The sequence below is a fragment of the Chrysemys picta genome, chromosome 7, assembly GCF_011386835.1.
Source record: "Chrysemys picta bellii isolate R12L10 chromosome 7, ASM1138683v2, whole genome shotgun sequence".
Classification (NCBI taxonomy): domain Eukaryota; kingdom Metazoa; phylum Chordata; order Testudines; family Emydidae; genus Chrysemys; species Chrysemys picta.
Window position 1 is genome coordinate 77053376 of NC_088797.1, and position 17114 is coordinate 77070489.

Sequence of the window (17114 nt, forward strand, 5' to 3'; positions counted from 1 at the left end):
GGAGCTTGCCTGAATTCAGTAACAAATCTCAAAAGCCCTCCATTCAACTTCTGGGAGACTATATTATGTATTTTACCCCCACCAGTTGGCCTGTCATGAGTATCAGGATATTCACCTTCTGCAAAGTTTAAAAAAAATATTCCTAAAACAGACTGGAAATTGGCAGAAAAGGACTAAAATGAGCCAAAGCTGCCGTTCTAGTCTACCAAACCACATAATTATAATAGCCTCATGGTCGTTTCACTCACAGCTTGAGAGCAAAAGTGAAATGAAACAAAATACTTATTTCTTTCATGTTAAAAATTGAGGGCCAGATTCACTGCTGCTGACAGAAAACAAGCTGCAGGGCCCCTTGACAGAATGGGGGAAGCACACAGGGCCGGCTCTGGCTTTTTTGCCGCCCTGCGGGGGGGGGGGGGGTAAGCCGGAGCCCTGGGAGGAGGGCGGTGAGCCCCGGCGGAGGCTCCGCTCTCCCCCCGGCGGTTCCCTTCTGTGTCCCTTTTGAAAGGAAGGTAATAGGCAGTACCATTGGTTTGCCATTCCCTTGGGCAGTTAACAAATAGCCACCCTACAGCAATTTCAGTAGTGAACTAAATCCAGGATTTTAAAATCATTGTATGTCTCTAGTCAAAAAATAGTTTTTAATATAAAATATGTAAACCATGTGCAGTTAACTTCAGCTGTAATGTACAGGCAATAGAAGCATCTTTTTGTGCTAAAGGGGTTTAGGGAGCTAGGACATTGAAGGTCTGGCAGGGAAACTTTAGTACTAACCAAGCTTGAAAAAGAAACTTAGGCTGTGGTTTGTGTTTGTGGTCTCTGCTATTTACCCTCATCTTTGACCCAAATTATGCTGTGCAGGAACATGTGCATCCCTATATTAATTAATCTCTTCCTCTTTCTTAAGGCATTCTTCAACTAGATGCCTTTCTCTTGTCATTCCTCTCAACTTGTACATTTACTTTGAAGTGGTATATACTTTGTTTAAACTAGCACCACCCAAAAGAAAGCATATACTCTATTTTTTCCACTCGTTCAGACTGGAACATGTGCAGCTTCGTAGAAGATAGTCTTCTAACAATGGCACCTCATTAGTAGCAATGCAACTTCTGAAATCTTCTGTGCTACATTTAAGCAAATTCGGCATTATGAAGCAAAGCTGTGAAAGCTTCAACAGTTTCCTATGGGAGCCTGTCCCAAGACAGGAAAGATTGGTGGTGTTCCTTCCTTCTTCCTTTACTTTCTTTCTTCCAAATGTTTCTGGAACAGTGAAGATACTACAGCATTCATTATTACCCTGCACGTTAGCTGATAAACTGAAGCCAAGGGTATACCTAGCAATTAAAAATGACAAATATACTGAGCAATTAAATGTCTCCAGCTCACATAATCTCCATAATTGTCCATAATCTCACAAAACAGAATTGCTATTACATAGAATATCATCATTTAATATATCATGGTGTTGCAGCTGGCTAGGACTTATGAATCAGAAAAAAGACGGTCAGTTCACCACCATGAAACCTGTTACCTGTGTCATGACATAAGTCACTCACTTTATACCCTTGAACCTACAGTCTTTTTTTGTTTGTCTGTCTCTGGTGACTGCTGAGGTGGAAGTTGACCAAATGACTTTGGATTTTCTTCTTAACATGGTCCATTTCTTTTCTCTTTTCCTTCAACTACTTTGTCTTCTTTCTATCCTGCATTTTTTCTTTTCTTTGTCGTAATCTTTAAGTGTTTTTCATTATCTGTGATGATGTTTTTCTGTAATGAAAAAATCAAAAACATTCAGCCCAAGATTTTCAAAAATGGGTGCCTAAATTCATATCTAGACATCTAAGTAAATGATTTAACTTTCAAGAGGGCTGGACACCCAGTAGCTCCCTTTCACTTGTATGAAGTATCTAAAAAATAACAAAATTTACCTTTTGACTTCAAAGGTAGCTGTCAGGGGCTTAGCACTTTTAAAAATCAGGCCACCTATTTAGTTGCCTAAATATGGCCCTAGAAGTCCAATTTTAGGCACCTATTTTTGAACATCTCTGGTCGAAATCTAAGAGAAGATTCTTAACATCCTGATCAAATAAAATAAAAATGCATTCTAACATCCAAAGCTTTGAGAGAAATCACTGGTAGTGTAATGCACTTCCAGATGTCTACACAATTACGGTGCTATTAACAAGGGAACCCAAAAGGTTTGGTGGTTGATTCAGAAAAATGTCCAAGATTAGGAAAAGAGGTCAAGGCAACCATTTTTCCTTAGTAAAAATGCAGGGGTAGTCTCAAGCTGATCTCAACCTGCTTAATTAAGATAAAAGATGTTTTCCTTAACATAGATGCAGGTTAACATCATGGCTATGTCAAGTTTAGTTTACATGTGTTAACAAAGCCTCACCTAATCTTGACTTCTTTTGCTAATGTGGTTAAACTGTCAAAAGATTTCAGATGCTTATCAGAACTCTCCATACCCTTTAGTCTGCAAAATAGGATTGTTAATCTTACAAAATGTGGGTTTTCTCATGAGATTTTGGTCGGGCCAGGATTATTGTAAGAACAGCCTTTCATATGTTGTTTTGCCACTTATGCTTTTGGTCCCAAGCAGGATCAGGATGTGATGAGGCACAAAATGACATGCTCTTAAAAAAAATGACCTAAAAATTTTAACCAACTTACTTTCTGCTTGAATGCGGTTTAGACTTTGGATGAAAGCACTTATTGGTCCTTGTTTAACCAAGCTATTTTAACCATCTCATTATTTTGCTATGATAAGCTAAGTAGCTAATGTATAAGAAGAGCCAAGATAGCTTGGGCATAAAAGGTGCTGTATAATGCTGAGTTCTAGTCTGTTTTAAATGATGCATATAAAACATTCCCATTAACATACACAAAGTAGGATCATTTGTCCTGAATTGAGTCTATTAAAAAAATTCAGGGTCATTTTCTGTTTAGAATATTTGATCAAATAATGGCAGGAATACAAGAAATATGTGTGTTGTTTTGTTTAAAAGGAGTGTGTTTCTCTTCACAGGAAATCAGTGATAATGAAATATTAGAACTGGTACATAGTGCTCTCGGGAGGATGACGGTTATCCGGCAAATCTTCCCTCTGTCAAGAGACAACAATCAGAGATGCATGAGAAATAATCATAGAATATCTTCATTGCTCTGTGATCCACAAGAAGGCTATCTGCAGATGCTGCAGGTCAGTAAAGTGTTGGTGCCTGCGAAGGTCCTTAGGAACATGACATGAGATAGTTGTGTGTGTGATTGTGAAGCTTCACAGGAAACAAAGGAAGGAAGAAGTAAAATGAATACCTTAAATCTCAGCATGCTGAAATTGAGTGGGATAGTTCCTGACTAACCTTAATTATCTAGTTTCCTTCCTTTCCTGGGCCTGAGTGCTTTAGATCTGACATTGTCTGCATAAAGTATTAGCAGGCAGTTATGTTGATTCTTAGTTGATTTGGGGCATTTCATCCCATAACCTCTCTGTGTATATAAATATAGATATAGATATATAGATGATATAGAATCATGTTTTGTTGTTATGCAATTCCAATTTTGCCTAAATACTGCATTTATGCCTATTAGCCATTTCATGTGAAAGGATTAATTTGTGAGGACTGCAGAGTTAAGTTATGTATTGGGATATAGAGCTTTTCACTTCCAAGTATCTGATTCTATGTGTTCCATATCAGCAGTGACTGGACATCACTAACATCTGATGGTTATTTGGCCTACGAGAAATGCACTACTGATATTAGTGCCATTTTGTAACAGTCTAGGCTATTGAAACCAACATCTCAAGCCTTGTTGGAAGATCTCTCTTATTGGCAAGATATCTATTCCAGATGCCAAGATTCCTCAAAATAAGGTGCAACATCAAAGCAACCTTTTAGTGAATTAAGTGAAAGTAAAAAGTGAATAGAGAATATCTGAATGAACTATATGATGAAGATCCAGGGGGACTTGTGCTCCTAAGTCACTGAGGCATTTTTAAAAATTGCATCCATAGTACTGATGAAAGATGCTGGATAGAACTGAAAACCTTTATTTATTCACAAGGTAGGTGAAGCCAAGGCAGTTGCAGAACAAGGTGCCTCCTACACTACCCAGCCAATGTGCTAGAACACTGACTTGATGGGGCGGGGCAGGAGAATACCAATGTGATTGAAAGGTAGTTCATAGTCCATGTTCATTCAGAACCTGATCCAAAGCCTCATGAAGTAAATGGGATTATCCTTGGCCATGTTAATACTATCCACCCAATGAGGGTTCCAGCTGTAACAAGTGTCACTGATAGCAGATATTGGCCCTGTGTGGGTAATGTACTTTTTGCAACTCCAGGCACTGTATGTTTGAATACTGTGCATCATATAGTCAGATACTGTATAGAAATAGAGCTGCATTATAGTGGTGTAGTTGGCAAGTAGATTCAGACAGTATGGATTTTAAAGTAAAGATTTCTTACTGCAGTAAATCGTTTTGAAGCCTTAGAACTGAGCTTTCTATTCACGTTTACTGCATCAGTATTCCTTTTTAATTAAAAGGACCCTGTGAAGATTTTTCATAATTTTCTCAAATTCAATATTTACTCATTTTATTCACCTGAAATTTTGTAATTTTTGCAAGCTATTTCTATTTTGAAGGCACCCTGATTTCTTACTGAAGGTCAAGTCTCAAGTGCAGGACTGCTGTCAGATTTTATTGTTTTATAAGAAAAACAATACTAATTTAAAAAAAAAGAAAATAGTATAAAAAGGCAGCCCACAGCAAATTAGATGGATTTTATAAGTAGATAGTAATAATGAACGGTTGGTGAGATTTTGAGCTATATACTGGAAAACTTGAAAGTGTCCCTTTCAAATCAAATTAAAACTTTATCAAAATTCCTTACTGTGAAAGAGTTTGAGAGGTGCCTCTTCCACAAACATTAACTACCCCTTATATTGTCTTACTTCTCCAAGAAAACGTGCATAACTACCAAGCATAGAAATGAGAAGTTTTGTTCTGTGTTTGTAACCTCCAAGATGGGTAAATCCAGGCTGCCTGGAATCAGAACACAGGCTGCTTACTTCAGGGAATCTGAGCATATTCTAGGTTGCACCAGCAGATGACTTAATTGGGGGACAATTTTACATCATGGCAGGATTTTGAATATTATTGCCCATCTGCTTATGCACAAATCTATTTCAGAGACTAGTCTGAAGGACTCCTCTGACAGACTTCTTCTGAGTTATCATATGTCAAGACAGTAATATGTTTGCTAGCGTGCATAACCTAGCTCCATAATTCTAAACTGTATTGACAATAAAGCTACAGGTGTCTGTTAAGTAATCTCCTGACTCCTTGAAAAATTGGTCTCTGGGGTGTGAAAACAGCTACAGTACTCAGCATTTTTAGAGATGAGCAATCTGTGAGCATACAGGATGCCCAGAAATCCAGTTATAGATTTTAGTTAGTAAATTAGCCCAGTGTGGTCCTTGGTAACATACAAGATGTTTCTGAGATCTTATTTGCATGCAGACCAAGCTCATTTTGCATAAATCACCCAAATTAATGAATCACATGAGGGATGATCATCTTTAAGGAGGGAGAAAGCCTGGCCACTAATTAGAGGGGTGGGAGGTTATTCACTGAAAAAATGCAGTTTCATCAACCCAAAACTATTTGTGAATTTGACACAAATTTGATGAATAGTTTCAGCCAAAAATTCTTTTGAGGACTTAAGTGCCATTCACAAAATGGGGGTTAGGGGGAGGGAGGCAGTGAAGGAAGCGGTGATGGTGGAACAAAGTGGAACAGCTTCAACAGTGGAAATTGAGAAAGACTAACACCAGAATATCCCATAGTGCAGTGGTTAGCGCACACTTCTGCAGCTTTGGAGATGCAATTTCAAATCCCTGCTCCTTGTCAGGCAAAGGGAGAAGTTGAATCTGGATCTCCAACATCTCCAGGTGAGTGCCCTTAACCACTGGGCTACAAAGTGATAAGGTGAACATCACCACCTCTTCTTCCTCCTGATTTTCATGAATCTAGCCCTTCATTTCCTTTGCTTTTATTTGAAAAAGTGCTCCAAAATGATACATTTTGTTCAACCCAAAATAAAATTTTGGTCAGCTTCTTTGATTAATTAATTTTTGGGAGGCATTTTCAATTGTGGTTTGGGTTTTCTTCTTTTCTGTTTTTGGAGCAAACTGAAAAATCAACCCAGTCCTACCTCATTTTGGTGAAAATGCAAAGGCTTGTATCAAATTTAAAGGGAAATGATCCAAGGGATGATAGTCTCTTCAATTAACAAAATTTCCAAGGAAGTATTATCGTGCCTTCCAACGTGTGTCATACCCCACCTGAGAAAACATCCCTTCAAATGAAACCGTAATTAAATCTCCATGCCCATTCAATCTTTCATCCTCTGCTCAAAAGGTCAATAGGGGAGCCAAGTGTTGTGGTGTTGCTTGTGCTATGGACAGTTAGCTACTAGGAAGTTAACTCAGAAACCACCAGGGTTTGGTTTTTTTCATGACCACTGGAGAGTTTCCAAAGAGTAAATTGTGAGATCGGGATAAAATGCTCTGTGCCCCATTATCAATCCCTCAAACCATCCAAATCCCTGTGTATTTTACATTACTATTACACTTACTCAGATTTTGATCATGGAATTTTTTATCCAGATTTAGTTTACTTATTGTATAACTCCAGTTCTATCAGGTACTTTGAAGGAACACGCATCATAGCACACCTTGTGGAGACGCATCTAGTAATCATTTCATAAATATGAATAACACATTTATTTCAAAGTCAGTGGTCCAGCCCAATCATGCTGGTGCCCAAACCTGATGGCACCACAAGATTTTGCAATGATTTCCGGTGACTAAACAAAGTATCCCAATTCGACGCGTACCCCATACCTCGCATAGATGAGCTAGTGGACTGTCTGGGTAATGCCCGATATTTGACTACCCTAGACTTGACAAAGGGGTACTGGCAGATTCCCCTTGCAGAAGACGCAAAGGAAAAGACTGCGTTCTCTACACGAGAGGGTCTTTTTCAATATACTGTCCTCCCTTTTGGACTACTTGGGGCCCCAGCTAACTTCCAGCGCCTCATGGACAAGCTATTACGCCCGCATAACAGTTATGCTGCTGCCTACTTGGATGATGTGGTCATTCCAGACTGGGAAACTCACCTGGAGAAGGTGGAGGCAGTCCTCGATACCTTCAGGCGAGATGGCCTTACAGCAAACCCTGCCAAGTGTGCTGTAGGGTTTACAGAGGCCAAATATCTTGGCTACATTGTGGGAAAAGGTCTGGTAAAACCCCAAGTGAACAAGTTAGAGGCCATCCAAAATTGGCCCCGACCAAGTCGCAAGAAACAAGTCCAGGCGTTCCTAGGTGTGGTGGGGTATTACTGACGATTGATCCACCACTTTGCCACAAGGGCAACCCCCCTGACAGACCTAGTGAAAGCCTGTGGACCTGGTCTGGTGAGATGGTCTGATGCAGCAGAGGAAGCATTCACAGACCTACGGACTGCCCCCTGCAGTAACCCCATACTGATAGCCCCTGATTTCACCAAGGAGTTTATCCTGCAGACGGATGCATCGGAAGTAGGGTTGGGGGCCGTTCTATCACAAATGGTCGGGGAGGAAGAACACCCAATTCTATACCTCAGTCGGAAACTCCTTCCAAGGGAACAAAAATATGCAGTGGTGAAGAGAGAATGCCTCACTGTAAAATGGGCCATGGAAACATTGTGCTACTACCTGCTCGGGCGCAGATTTGTCCTCGTGACCGACCATGCCCCTCTTCAATGGATGCAGCGGAACAAGGAGAAGAACACAAGGGTGACCAGATGGTTCTTATCCCTCCAACCTTTCCAGTTCCATGTGCAACACAGAGCAGGGAGCCGTCATGGCAACGCCGATGGCTTGTCACGTGTGCACTTCTGGCGTCCCAAGCTGCCCAGCCCCTTGGCATTGAGCAGGGGGGAGGGATATGTGACAGACCCAGACCAGTGGGGTACAGGAGTCTGGTAGAGGGCAAATATACTCGTCACTGGATAAGTAGTTTTCTGTTCCCTGAGTGACCAGAGCAGGGGCTGCACTAGAGTAATCAGGAACCTGCTAGAAACAGTTAAGGCAGGCAGGCTAATTAGGACACCTGGAGCCAATTAAGAAGAAGCTATTAGAATCAATTAAGGCAGGCTAATAGGAACTCACTTCAGTTTGTGGTGCAAGTGTGAGGAGCTGGGAGCAAGAGGCGCAAGGAGCTGAGAGTGAGAGGGTGTGCTGCTGGAGGCCTGAGGAGCACAAGCGTTATCAGACACCAGGAGGAAGGTCCTGTGGTGAGAATAAGGAAAGTGTTTGGAGGAGGCCATAGGGAAGTAGCCCAGGGAGTTGTAGCTGTCATGCACCTGTTATCGGAGGCACTATAGACAGCTGCAGTCCACAGGGCCCTGGGCTGGAACCCGGAGTAGAGGGAGGGCCCGGGTTCCCCCCAAACCTCCCAATTGACCTGGACTGTGGGTTCTTCCAGAGCGGAAGGTCTCTGGGCTGTTCCCCAACCCACATGGTGAATCTCTGAGGCAAGAAAATCCGCCAATAAGCGCAGGACCCACCAAGATATAGGAGGAACTTTGTCACACTATATAACATGAATATGTTTAAAACAACCTAATAAAGAAAAAAACATTTGGGTCATGGCTTATTAACTTTGTCGTGGCTAAATTAATGAAAATCCTTTTGGAGCATCTCCGTTATTAGTATTTTTAGTACTACCTCCTAGGAAGTTGTTTTTTAGGAGATGATCATCCTGGCTTGGAGTCTGATGAGCCATGAAACATCAGACCATTCTGCAAACTCATGCAAAAACTCATTTATTCAGAACCTTTTATGGAAGTCCTGTTTTACTCTGTCAGCATGCTTGGCAACATTTTGCTCATGGTCTTATTCCTAGCTAAGAAACATTACTTTAATAAACTCCATTGTATTTCTGTTTAGAATGGAGAAAGTCCTTTCTAAAATTGCCAGTCTTGGAGGCTTCATTTGACATTAGAGGGAGGACAGCATTAATCCAGAAATCATTTTCTGTCTATATGTGTTTCTCATTCTTATTTCTTGGTGACCTGTGTTAACACGGTCAGCCAACATCCTGTACCCTTTTTAAGCATCAGCCATATCTAGCCTGTCTGTCGTCTTTGTCTCTGACTCTCATCTGGAAAGATAATATTTAACCACCTTTGTGAAGTGCTTGGATATTTATGAATGAAAAGTGGTATTTACATGCCAAATATTCTTGTTAGTCTAATGTATTCCCTATATATCCACCTCCCTGGTACTTTTATGCAACAAGACTGCCACTGTTACACAGATTGAACTATATTACATATTGTTTTAGATTCTGAGTTTGGAAATACTTTGTCTAGTTCCTCCTCCTAACCTCTTCCTTTTGCTTTACATGAGGTTTGAAAATGTCTCTTTGCCCTTGATTTGTGATTCAGATAATTTTCTCTGTTATGATTCCATTTTTATTTTATTTGTTGTTGATCACATTTATTATTTATACAGCTGATAACTTAGTTCAACCTTTCTGAGGCCCTGTTTGGATTCAAGCGTGTTATAAAGGCCTGGGGCATCTAACATTACTTGACTTGACTCTAAATATACAGCAAGTTTAAAACTAATGGGACTCAATACAGCAATGGCAGAATAGTACGGTTATTCCTTAGTGTCATCAGAGTCCCACTTCTTTACTTTAGCAATGTTCCAGATGTTGTTTGGATGTTTTTGGAGAGGATATGTCAGAAGGCATAGGAGGGCAGGTTCTTCAAACAACTGCTCGCCTCTCCATGTGTAAGGGTAACTTTGTCCTTCACAGACCTGACCGTTGAACATGTTACCAGGCATCAGTTAATGGGCTGCTCCTTCAGCATTCACACTTTGCTTACATGTTGTATTCTTTTTAGGAGTTACTGTGAGGGAACTGCTGTATTGGACCTTGCAGACCGGTTTAACCTGTGAAATATAATTCACAGTGTCCCATTTGCTCTCGAAGGGCCCAATCCTGCAAGCATTCATATGAGTCACTTCACTAGGCAGAGGAGTCCCATTGTTGTCAGTTGAGCTATTTATCACATTATTAAGCACTACAGCTGATAGTAAATGTTTGCAGAATTAAAGCATTCATTTACCGTACCAGAGGCCTCTATGAAAATGTACATTAAGTTACAAACACACATTTCACATGTCTTCTCACAAAGACTTTATGTAGGGGCTTTGGGCCAGACCCTTGGCCTAGTGGGGCTACTTTGCAGCACTTGGAGGTCTTAAATTGGCCTCAGTGGCCAGCTCGGGATTCCCTCAATAGCTTTACTTTCCTCTTATCACAGCTAGCAGCTTAGCTAGGGGCATGTTAGGAGAGAAGGGGCATGACTTGAATGCACTGCACTCCGGCAACACCCCAGATGCCACAATGGCCCATTGTGGGATTTTGCCGGCAGCTGTGAGTTAGAGCAGCCTGGAAGCCAGATGCTGAAGATCAGAGGAACTCAAAGATAATGTAAAGCCATCATTGCCCCTCCACTCAGTCCAGCTCATCTGGACCAAAAGAGGCCATGGACCTTTGTCACAATTTTTAATATTTTTGTTTTACTTTGTTCTTTGTTTAGTACTTCATTAAAAGACTGAGAGCACTTGCTAGTAGCAAACATAGTGCAGGCAGATGCCACCACCCAAGCCCTTCCTGTCAACACAATTCAAATCTAAACTATAGCTCATGTTTATATACAACACAATGTAAAACACCAATGTTTCCCCCCTCCTCTGCTCTGCTATTTCAGTATTATTTCTCCTCTCCTCGCCATCCCTCAGCTCTACCAATACACTTTAGTTCTGATTTCCAAACATCCTCTACTAGATTGACTCCTTCTCTGATCAGTGTATGTTAATCATGCCAGATTCTTGAAACATTTAGTGACACACGCGGTAGTCCCCTAGGGATGAGATTTACATTTAAAATGTAGATTAATTTGTGCCCCTGTGGCTACAGTTCAACTTTTGTTACAGACAGATGTTTGGGCTGCAAAAGAAATAACTATAAATGGTTGAAGAACACTTGATATTAGATATAAACCATAAGGAGGGAGAAGAATTCTTTCAGAAGTATAGCTGAGTGTAAGGTATGAAAGAAGGTATGTAAATGAATATAGAAACTGTATATCAGTAAAAATGTCCTGACCATGAGCTCTATTAAATTGTGGAATCATCTCCTGAAGGAATTGCTGAAAGCACCCATCATTTGTGATGTGTAAAACCTGAATGGCCAGAAACCTAGATAACAGTGTAAAAAAAAAAATACTACACTGTCAGGGGGGTTGACTAGTTACCCTAATAAGGGTCTGTTTGCTATGGTTCTATGATACTTTTATATTTTCTTTCATTTAATTCATAATAAATAGCTGTTTGAAACTGACATTTGAGTCTTTAATGGAAGTTTTTCTTCTTACACGGCATGCAACTGCAGCTCTTATTTTATTGTAGGGTTTCTCATGAGTGTCAGGCTGCTGGCTGTGATTTTGTTCTCCAAGAGCAATGAAGCATTTATTTAAAACACATGCGCACACAACGTATCAGATGGGCTTTGAAAACTGATCTAAGAAAATAAAATAGGTAGGTCAGATTGTCAGTTTCCCAACCTTGACAGCATCCCTCTAAGCACACTACTGTACATTAAGTAATACATCAGTCATCACCTCTCCTCTTTTTGAAGAGCACAGATAGATGCCGCCTTGCTTTAGAGTCACGCACATGCAACATCACTTTTGGCACAACCTGGGCTTTGGGGATAGATAAACAACTTCAGAGAATAGTGGTGTGCACAAAAACAACTGTATTACTCATTAGGCAGTGCATGTTTCTGTCACTGGCAGGGTTCTGTGTGTTCCAATTTGCCCTCCATCTCTGTCTGTCTCCATCTTTGGAGCTGACTGCTGGGACACTTCCAGGGTGAATTTGGCAGCTGCAGATCTCTGATGCCAAGCTTGGGAATGAATTTTTGAAGCAGTGGCACATGGGTGTCAGCTTGTCTTCCAGTTGGGCTCTTCATTGTCTTCTTCTCTGGCTGGACTTCTGGCTTTGCAGCAGGGCTGGCTCTAACTTTTTTGCTGGCCCAAGCAGGAAAAAAAAGTGCCACCGTGCCACGCCGCCCCCCCCCGCCGAGCGCCGCACCGCCGGAGCCCGCCCCCCCCGCCGAGCACTGCCGTAACAACCCCCCCCAGCGCCGCCCCCCGCGCCGCCCCCCCGCCAAGCGCCGCACCGCCGGGACCCCCCCCCGAGCGCCGTGCCGCCGGAGCCCACCCCCCCGCCAAGCGCCACCGGAACCCCCCCCCCGAGCTCCGCGCCCGTGCTGCCCCCCCGCCGAGCCCCTGGAGCCCGTCCCCCGCTGAGCGCCGCCGGACCCCCCCTCCAGCGCCGCGCCCGCGCCGCCCCCCCCGCTGAGCGCCGCGCTGCCGAAGCCTGCCTGCCGAGCGCCGCCCACCACGCCGCCGGAGCACCCCCCCCCCCCGCGGAATGCCGCGCTGCGCTCCCCCCGCCACCCCTTACCAGGTGCCACCCCAAGCATGTGCTTGGGTGGCTGGTGCCTGGACCCGGCCCTGCTTTGCAGGCAGCTCTGAACCTGCCGAGGGTATGAAGCAGGGTCAGTCTTCTACTGTGCAACATTGTATTTCTGAGTAGCAAGTTCCCTTTGATTAATGCTTGGAAGGAACATAGAGGTTATCCATATAGAACTTTAAAAATAGTAAATCTGGATGAATCTTAGTCTCTCTGTAAAAAGGATGTTTTACCTTTACTGCATTATGGAAATATCCTTGTTCTGATTCCATATTTCTGCTTCCTGCCTATTTGTGTATAAAGTTTGTTACTTGGTACAAGAAACGGGTTCCCTGTGTATTCCACCTGAAGCTAAACAGAAGCTTCTGTTCATGTGGACAAACGTGTTTTAAAAGAAGCAAGATCCCAAATGACTTACAGAATGCATATGTGTATGGCGGACTTAAAAAAATTTCAGATGCAAAATGTACATTTCTTTCCAACTAACAGTTCATGGCATTATTGCTTTCAGATTCCACAGCAATGGGTGTGGTATAGATAATGTAGATAGGCCCCCAAAATGCATTTCATTAAGTCTTTGGATTTTATTAGGCATTTGTGGTATCCTCAATTCGTGGCGGTTTTAGCAGACAAGTGAAAGAGGAACTAAAATTTGATTTTTTTCCCCCCGAGATAAGAAAAGTGAAACACTTTTTTTGTTTTCCTCTGGAAATTTTTATGATATGAAAGGGAGTTTCTGCAGACAGAAGAATGCCCTACCCCCATCCCGAATAGATAAAGAGGAAAAATTAGCGGTGTTGCAGAGCTCAGAAAGCCCAAAGGAAACAAGTCTATCACCTTGTTTTCATCTCAGTGTTACTTTTCTTCCGATCCTGCATGCTACTCTAATGCTAATTTCTTAATTTCCTATTTCCTCATGCCTGAGATTGCAGGAGTAGAGCCATGGGGTATTACTGATTGTTCAGGTAGCTACATGAATTGCCTTTTACAGTACATTTCTGTATCCAGTGGGTTTTGATAGTTAGCTGCAAATTGACATTTGTGTGGACACTTGAGGTAACAAGCGTAAACAAGCTTGGTCTGATGGCCTGTCTTCCTCTTCACAGCATCATCTTCCTGGAGTTTGCAGCAAACGTGTGATGTTGCAAATACAATCTATCACATTTGTAGGGGATGGTAGGGAAATCATTTTGCTTCTAAGATACAGTGGCTGATGGTGCCATTGAAGGGGATTTAAATTGGCAGTAATATGAAATTACGAATGCCTTGCTTAGATGAAGCAGAAAAGGCCTGTGGGATTCTTGCTGTATGAAAAGGACTGTGATAAAGAAAACAATGAAAATTATATGAGTGAATATGGATAGGTGAGCCAAGACCTGGAATGCTCTTTTGAGTTCCCTTTTTCCATAGGAAAGTACCTATTTAGATATGACTTCAGGCTAAAGGGTGTATATGATTTGGAAAAGAGGTTAAAAAGGTTCTTAGTCTTTTGCATAAAAGCAGCATTAAAAAGAATAGGATAAGAATTTATTTGTGATAAGCAGTAATGGAAAACAATATGGTTGCTTCTGGAAACATTGTTAGGCAACATATACAGAAAACAGGGACTTTTTTTTCATAAAACAATCCAATTTTGGAATTCTTTACATTTTACAGCTCACTGGAAGTAATAACAGAACAAACCATATTAAGATTCCAGAAAGCTAGCCAGAATAGGTATATAGAGGATTAAATGTGCACTATAAATAATTCTAGCTAATACATCACCAGTGATAACATTTCTGCTATTTTGTTAAAAATATTGTTGACAGTGAGAATAAGAATAGAATTCAGCTTCCTGTTCCACAGATATGGGGTCTGCAGTACTAATAGAAATAATATGTAATATAATATATATGTATTTGTCACTTAAGTAAGCACAGAAGAGTGTGACTAAATGGAAGGAGCAGATCTGCTGGTGAAAGGCACCATATTTACATAGTAACATTTCAGAGTAGACTCACGCTGTAAGAGAAATGAAGGACCAGCATTCCAGTGGTTCCTTTTAAAGGACAAGACGTGCATGATGATAATCTTTCCATTCCATGCTGCAACAGTTCTTCAATATTAACAAAGATCCTCAGAGTAGTGACAGAAAGAAACGGACAGCACACCATCACCTTCACTTTTGTGGATACTTATTTTACTGACACATAACTACCGCAATTGCTTCAAAGTAGGAATGAAGCATAGCACTATGACATCAATCTGCCTTGACAATGTGGTTGTGGTTCTGTGGGTCAAACTAAAAAGGACGGACCAGCTTGGTAACCAAGTAATCAGTGTTCTGCACTTCAATATAGGAGATCTGGGTTTGATTCCGGGTTGCACAGTCTGGATTAATAAGAGTTGGACGTCCTACAGAGACAGTAGTCGATTTTTAGAAATTGATTTTATACGGTCGATTGTGTATGCCCCCACTAAGTGCATTAAGTCCACGGAGTGCATCCTCACTACCATGGCTAGCATCGACTCATGGAGCGCTGAACTATGGGAAGCTATCCCATAGTTCCTGCAGTCTCCGCTGCCCATTGGAATTATGGGTTAAGCGCTCAATGCCCGATGGGGCAAAAACATTGTCGCAGGTGGTTTTGGGTACATGTCGTCACTCTCCCCCCTCTCTCTCCCTCCCTCTGTGAAAGCAACTGCAGACAATCATTTCATGCCTTTTTGCCTGGGTTACCCATGCAGATGCCATAGCATGGCAAGTATGGAGCCCGCTCAGCTCACTTCTGCTGTTGCAAGCATTGTAATCACCTTGCGCATTATACTGCAGTATGTGCAGAACCTGGCTAAGAGACGGTAGCATGACGATTGTAATGAGGACGTTCCTGAAAGCACAGGCTGTGGCAATTGGGACATCATGGTGGCAGTGGGGCTGGTTGATACAGTGGAACACCGATTCTGGGTCCAGCAAACAAGCACAGACTGGTGAGACCGCATAGTGTTGCAGGTATGGGATGATTCCCAGTGGTTGCAAAACTTTCGCATGTGTAAGGCCACTTTCCTGGAACTCTGTGAGTTGCTTTCCCCCGCCCTGAAGCGCAGGAATACCAAGATGAGAGCTGCCTTGACTGTTGAGAAGTGAGTGGCGATAGCACTGTGGAAGCTTGCAACGCCTGACTGCTACCGGTCAGTCAGGAATCAATTTGGAGTGGGCAAATCTACTGTGAAGACTGCTGTGTTTCAAATAGCCAATGCAATCATTGACGTTCTGCTATCAAGGGTGGTGACTCTGAGAAATGTGCAGGTCATAGTGGATGGCTTTGCTGCAATGGGTTTCCCTAACTGTGGTGGGGTGGTAGACAGAATGCATATTCCTATCTTGGTACCAGACCACCTTGCCAACCAGTACATAAACCGCAAGGGGTACTTCTCAATGGTGCTGCAAGCACTGGTGGATCACAAGGGACGTTTCACCGACATCAAAGTGGGATGGCTGGGAAAGGTGCATGATGCTCGCATCTTTAGGAACTCCGGGCTGTTTGAGCAGCTGCAAGAAGGGATTTACTTCCCAGACCAGAAAATTACTGTTGGGGATGTTGAAATGCCAATAGTTATCCTTGGAGACCCAGCCTAACCCTTGCTCTCATGGCTCATGAACCCATACACAGGCAGCCTGGACAGTAGTAAGGAGCAGTTCAACTATAGGCTGAGCAAGTGCAGAATGGTGGCAGAATGTGCCTTTGGATGTTTAAAAGCTCGCTGGCGCTGTTTGTTGACTAGGTTAGACCTCAGCATAACCAATATTCCCATTGTTATTACTGCTTGCTGTGTGCTTCATTATATCTGTGAGAGTAAGGGGGAGACGTTTATGGGGAGGTTGAGGCGAATCACCAGGCTGCCAATTTTGAACAGCCAGACACCAGGGCAATTAGAAGAGCATAGGTAGGTCTGCTGCGCATCAGAGAGGCTTTGAAAACCTCCCCCCTTCGATCACAGCTGGCAAAGGAAATAAAGTCACTATTGTTTTGAAAACATGCATTCTTTCTTTATTAATTAAAAAAAAGGGAGATAACTGATAAGGTATCCTGGGTAGGGTAGGGTGGGGTGGGGGAGAATGGGAGGAGGGAAGGACAAGGCCACATTGCTTATTGTAGCCACACTACAAATCAAAACTGTTTGAATGACAGCCTTCTGTTGCTTGGGCCATCCTCTGAAGTGCAGTGGCTGGGTGCCCGGAGCCTCCCCCTCTCCCCCCCCCCCCCGCGTTCTTGGGCATCTGGGTGAGGAGGATATGGAACTTGGGGAGGAGGGCAGGCGGTTGTACAGTGGATGCAGCAGCGTCTGTGCTCTTGTTGGCTTTCCTGCAGCTGCACCAGATGCCTGAGCATGTCTGTTTGCTCCCCCATTAGCCTCAGTATTGCATCCGCGATCGGCGGCAGCAATTGAAAAAAAAAAAAAAAAGCTGCGATTGGCAGCGGTAGTTCAGCGGCAGGTCCTTCGCTCCTAGAGGGAGTGA

General features: G+C 42.6%; 1 protein-coding gene across 8 annotated transcripts in view; it reads left to right on the forward strand.

The window, feature by feature from the left end:
• The window catches only part of GRID1 (glutamate ionotropic receptor delta type subunit 1), an 890310-nt gene that overhangs the window by 702028 nt on the left and 171168 nt on the right, over window positions 1-17114 (forward strand). For all 8 annotated transcript variants that reach the window (XM_065551838.1, XM_065551837.1, XM_065551839.1 and 5 more), the window contains one exon: window positions 3032-3205. In XM_065551838.1, coding sequence (XP_065407910.1) covers window positions 3032-3205 — 174 coding nt within the window. The remainder of the gene's footprint in view (window positions 1-3031; window positions 3206-17114) is intronic.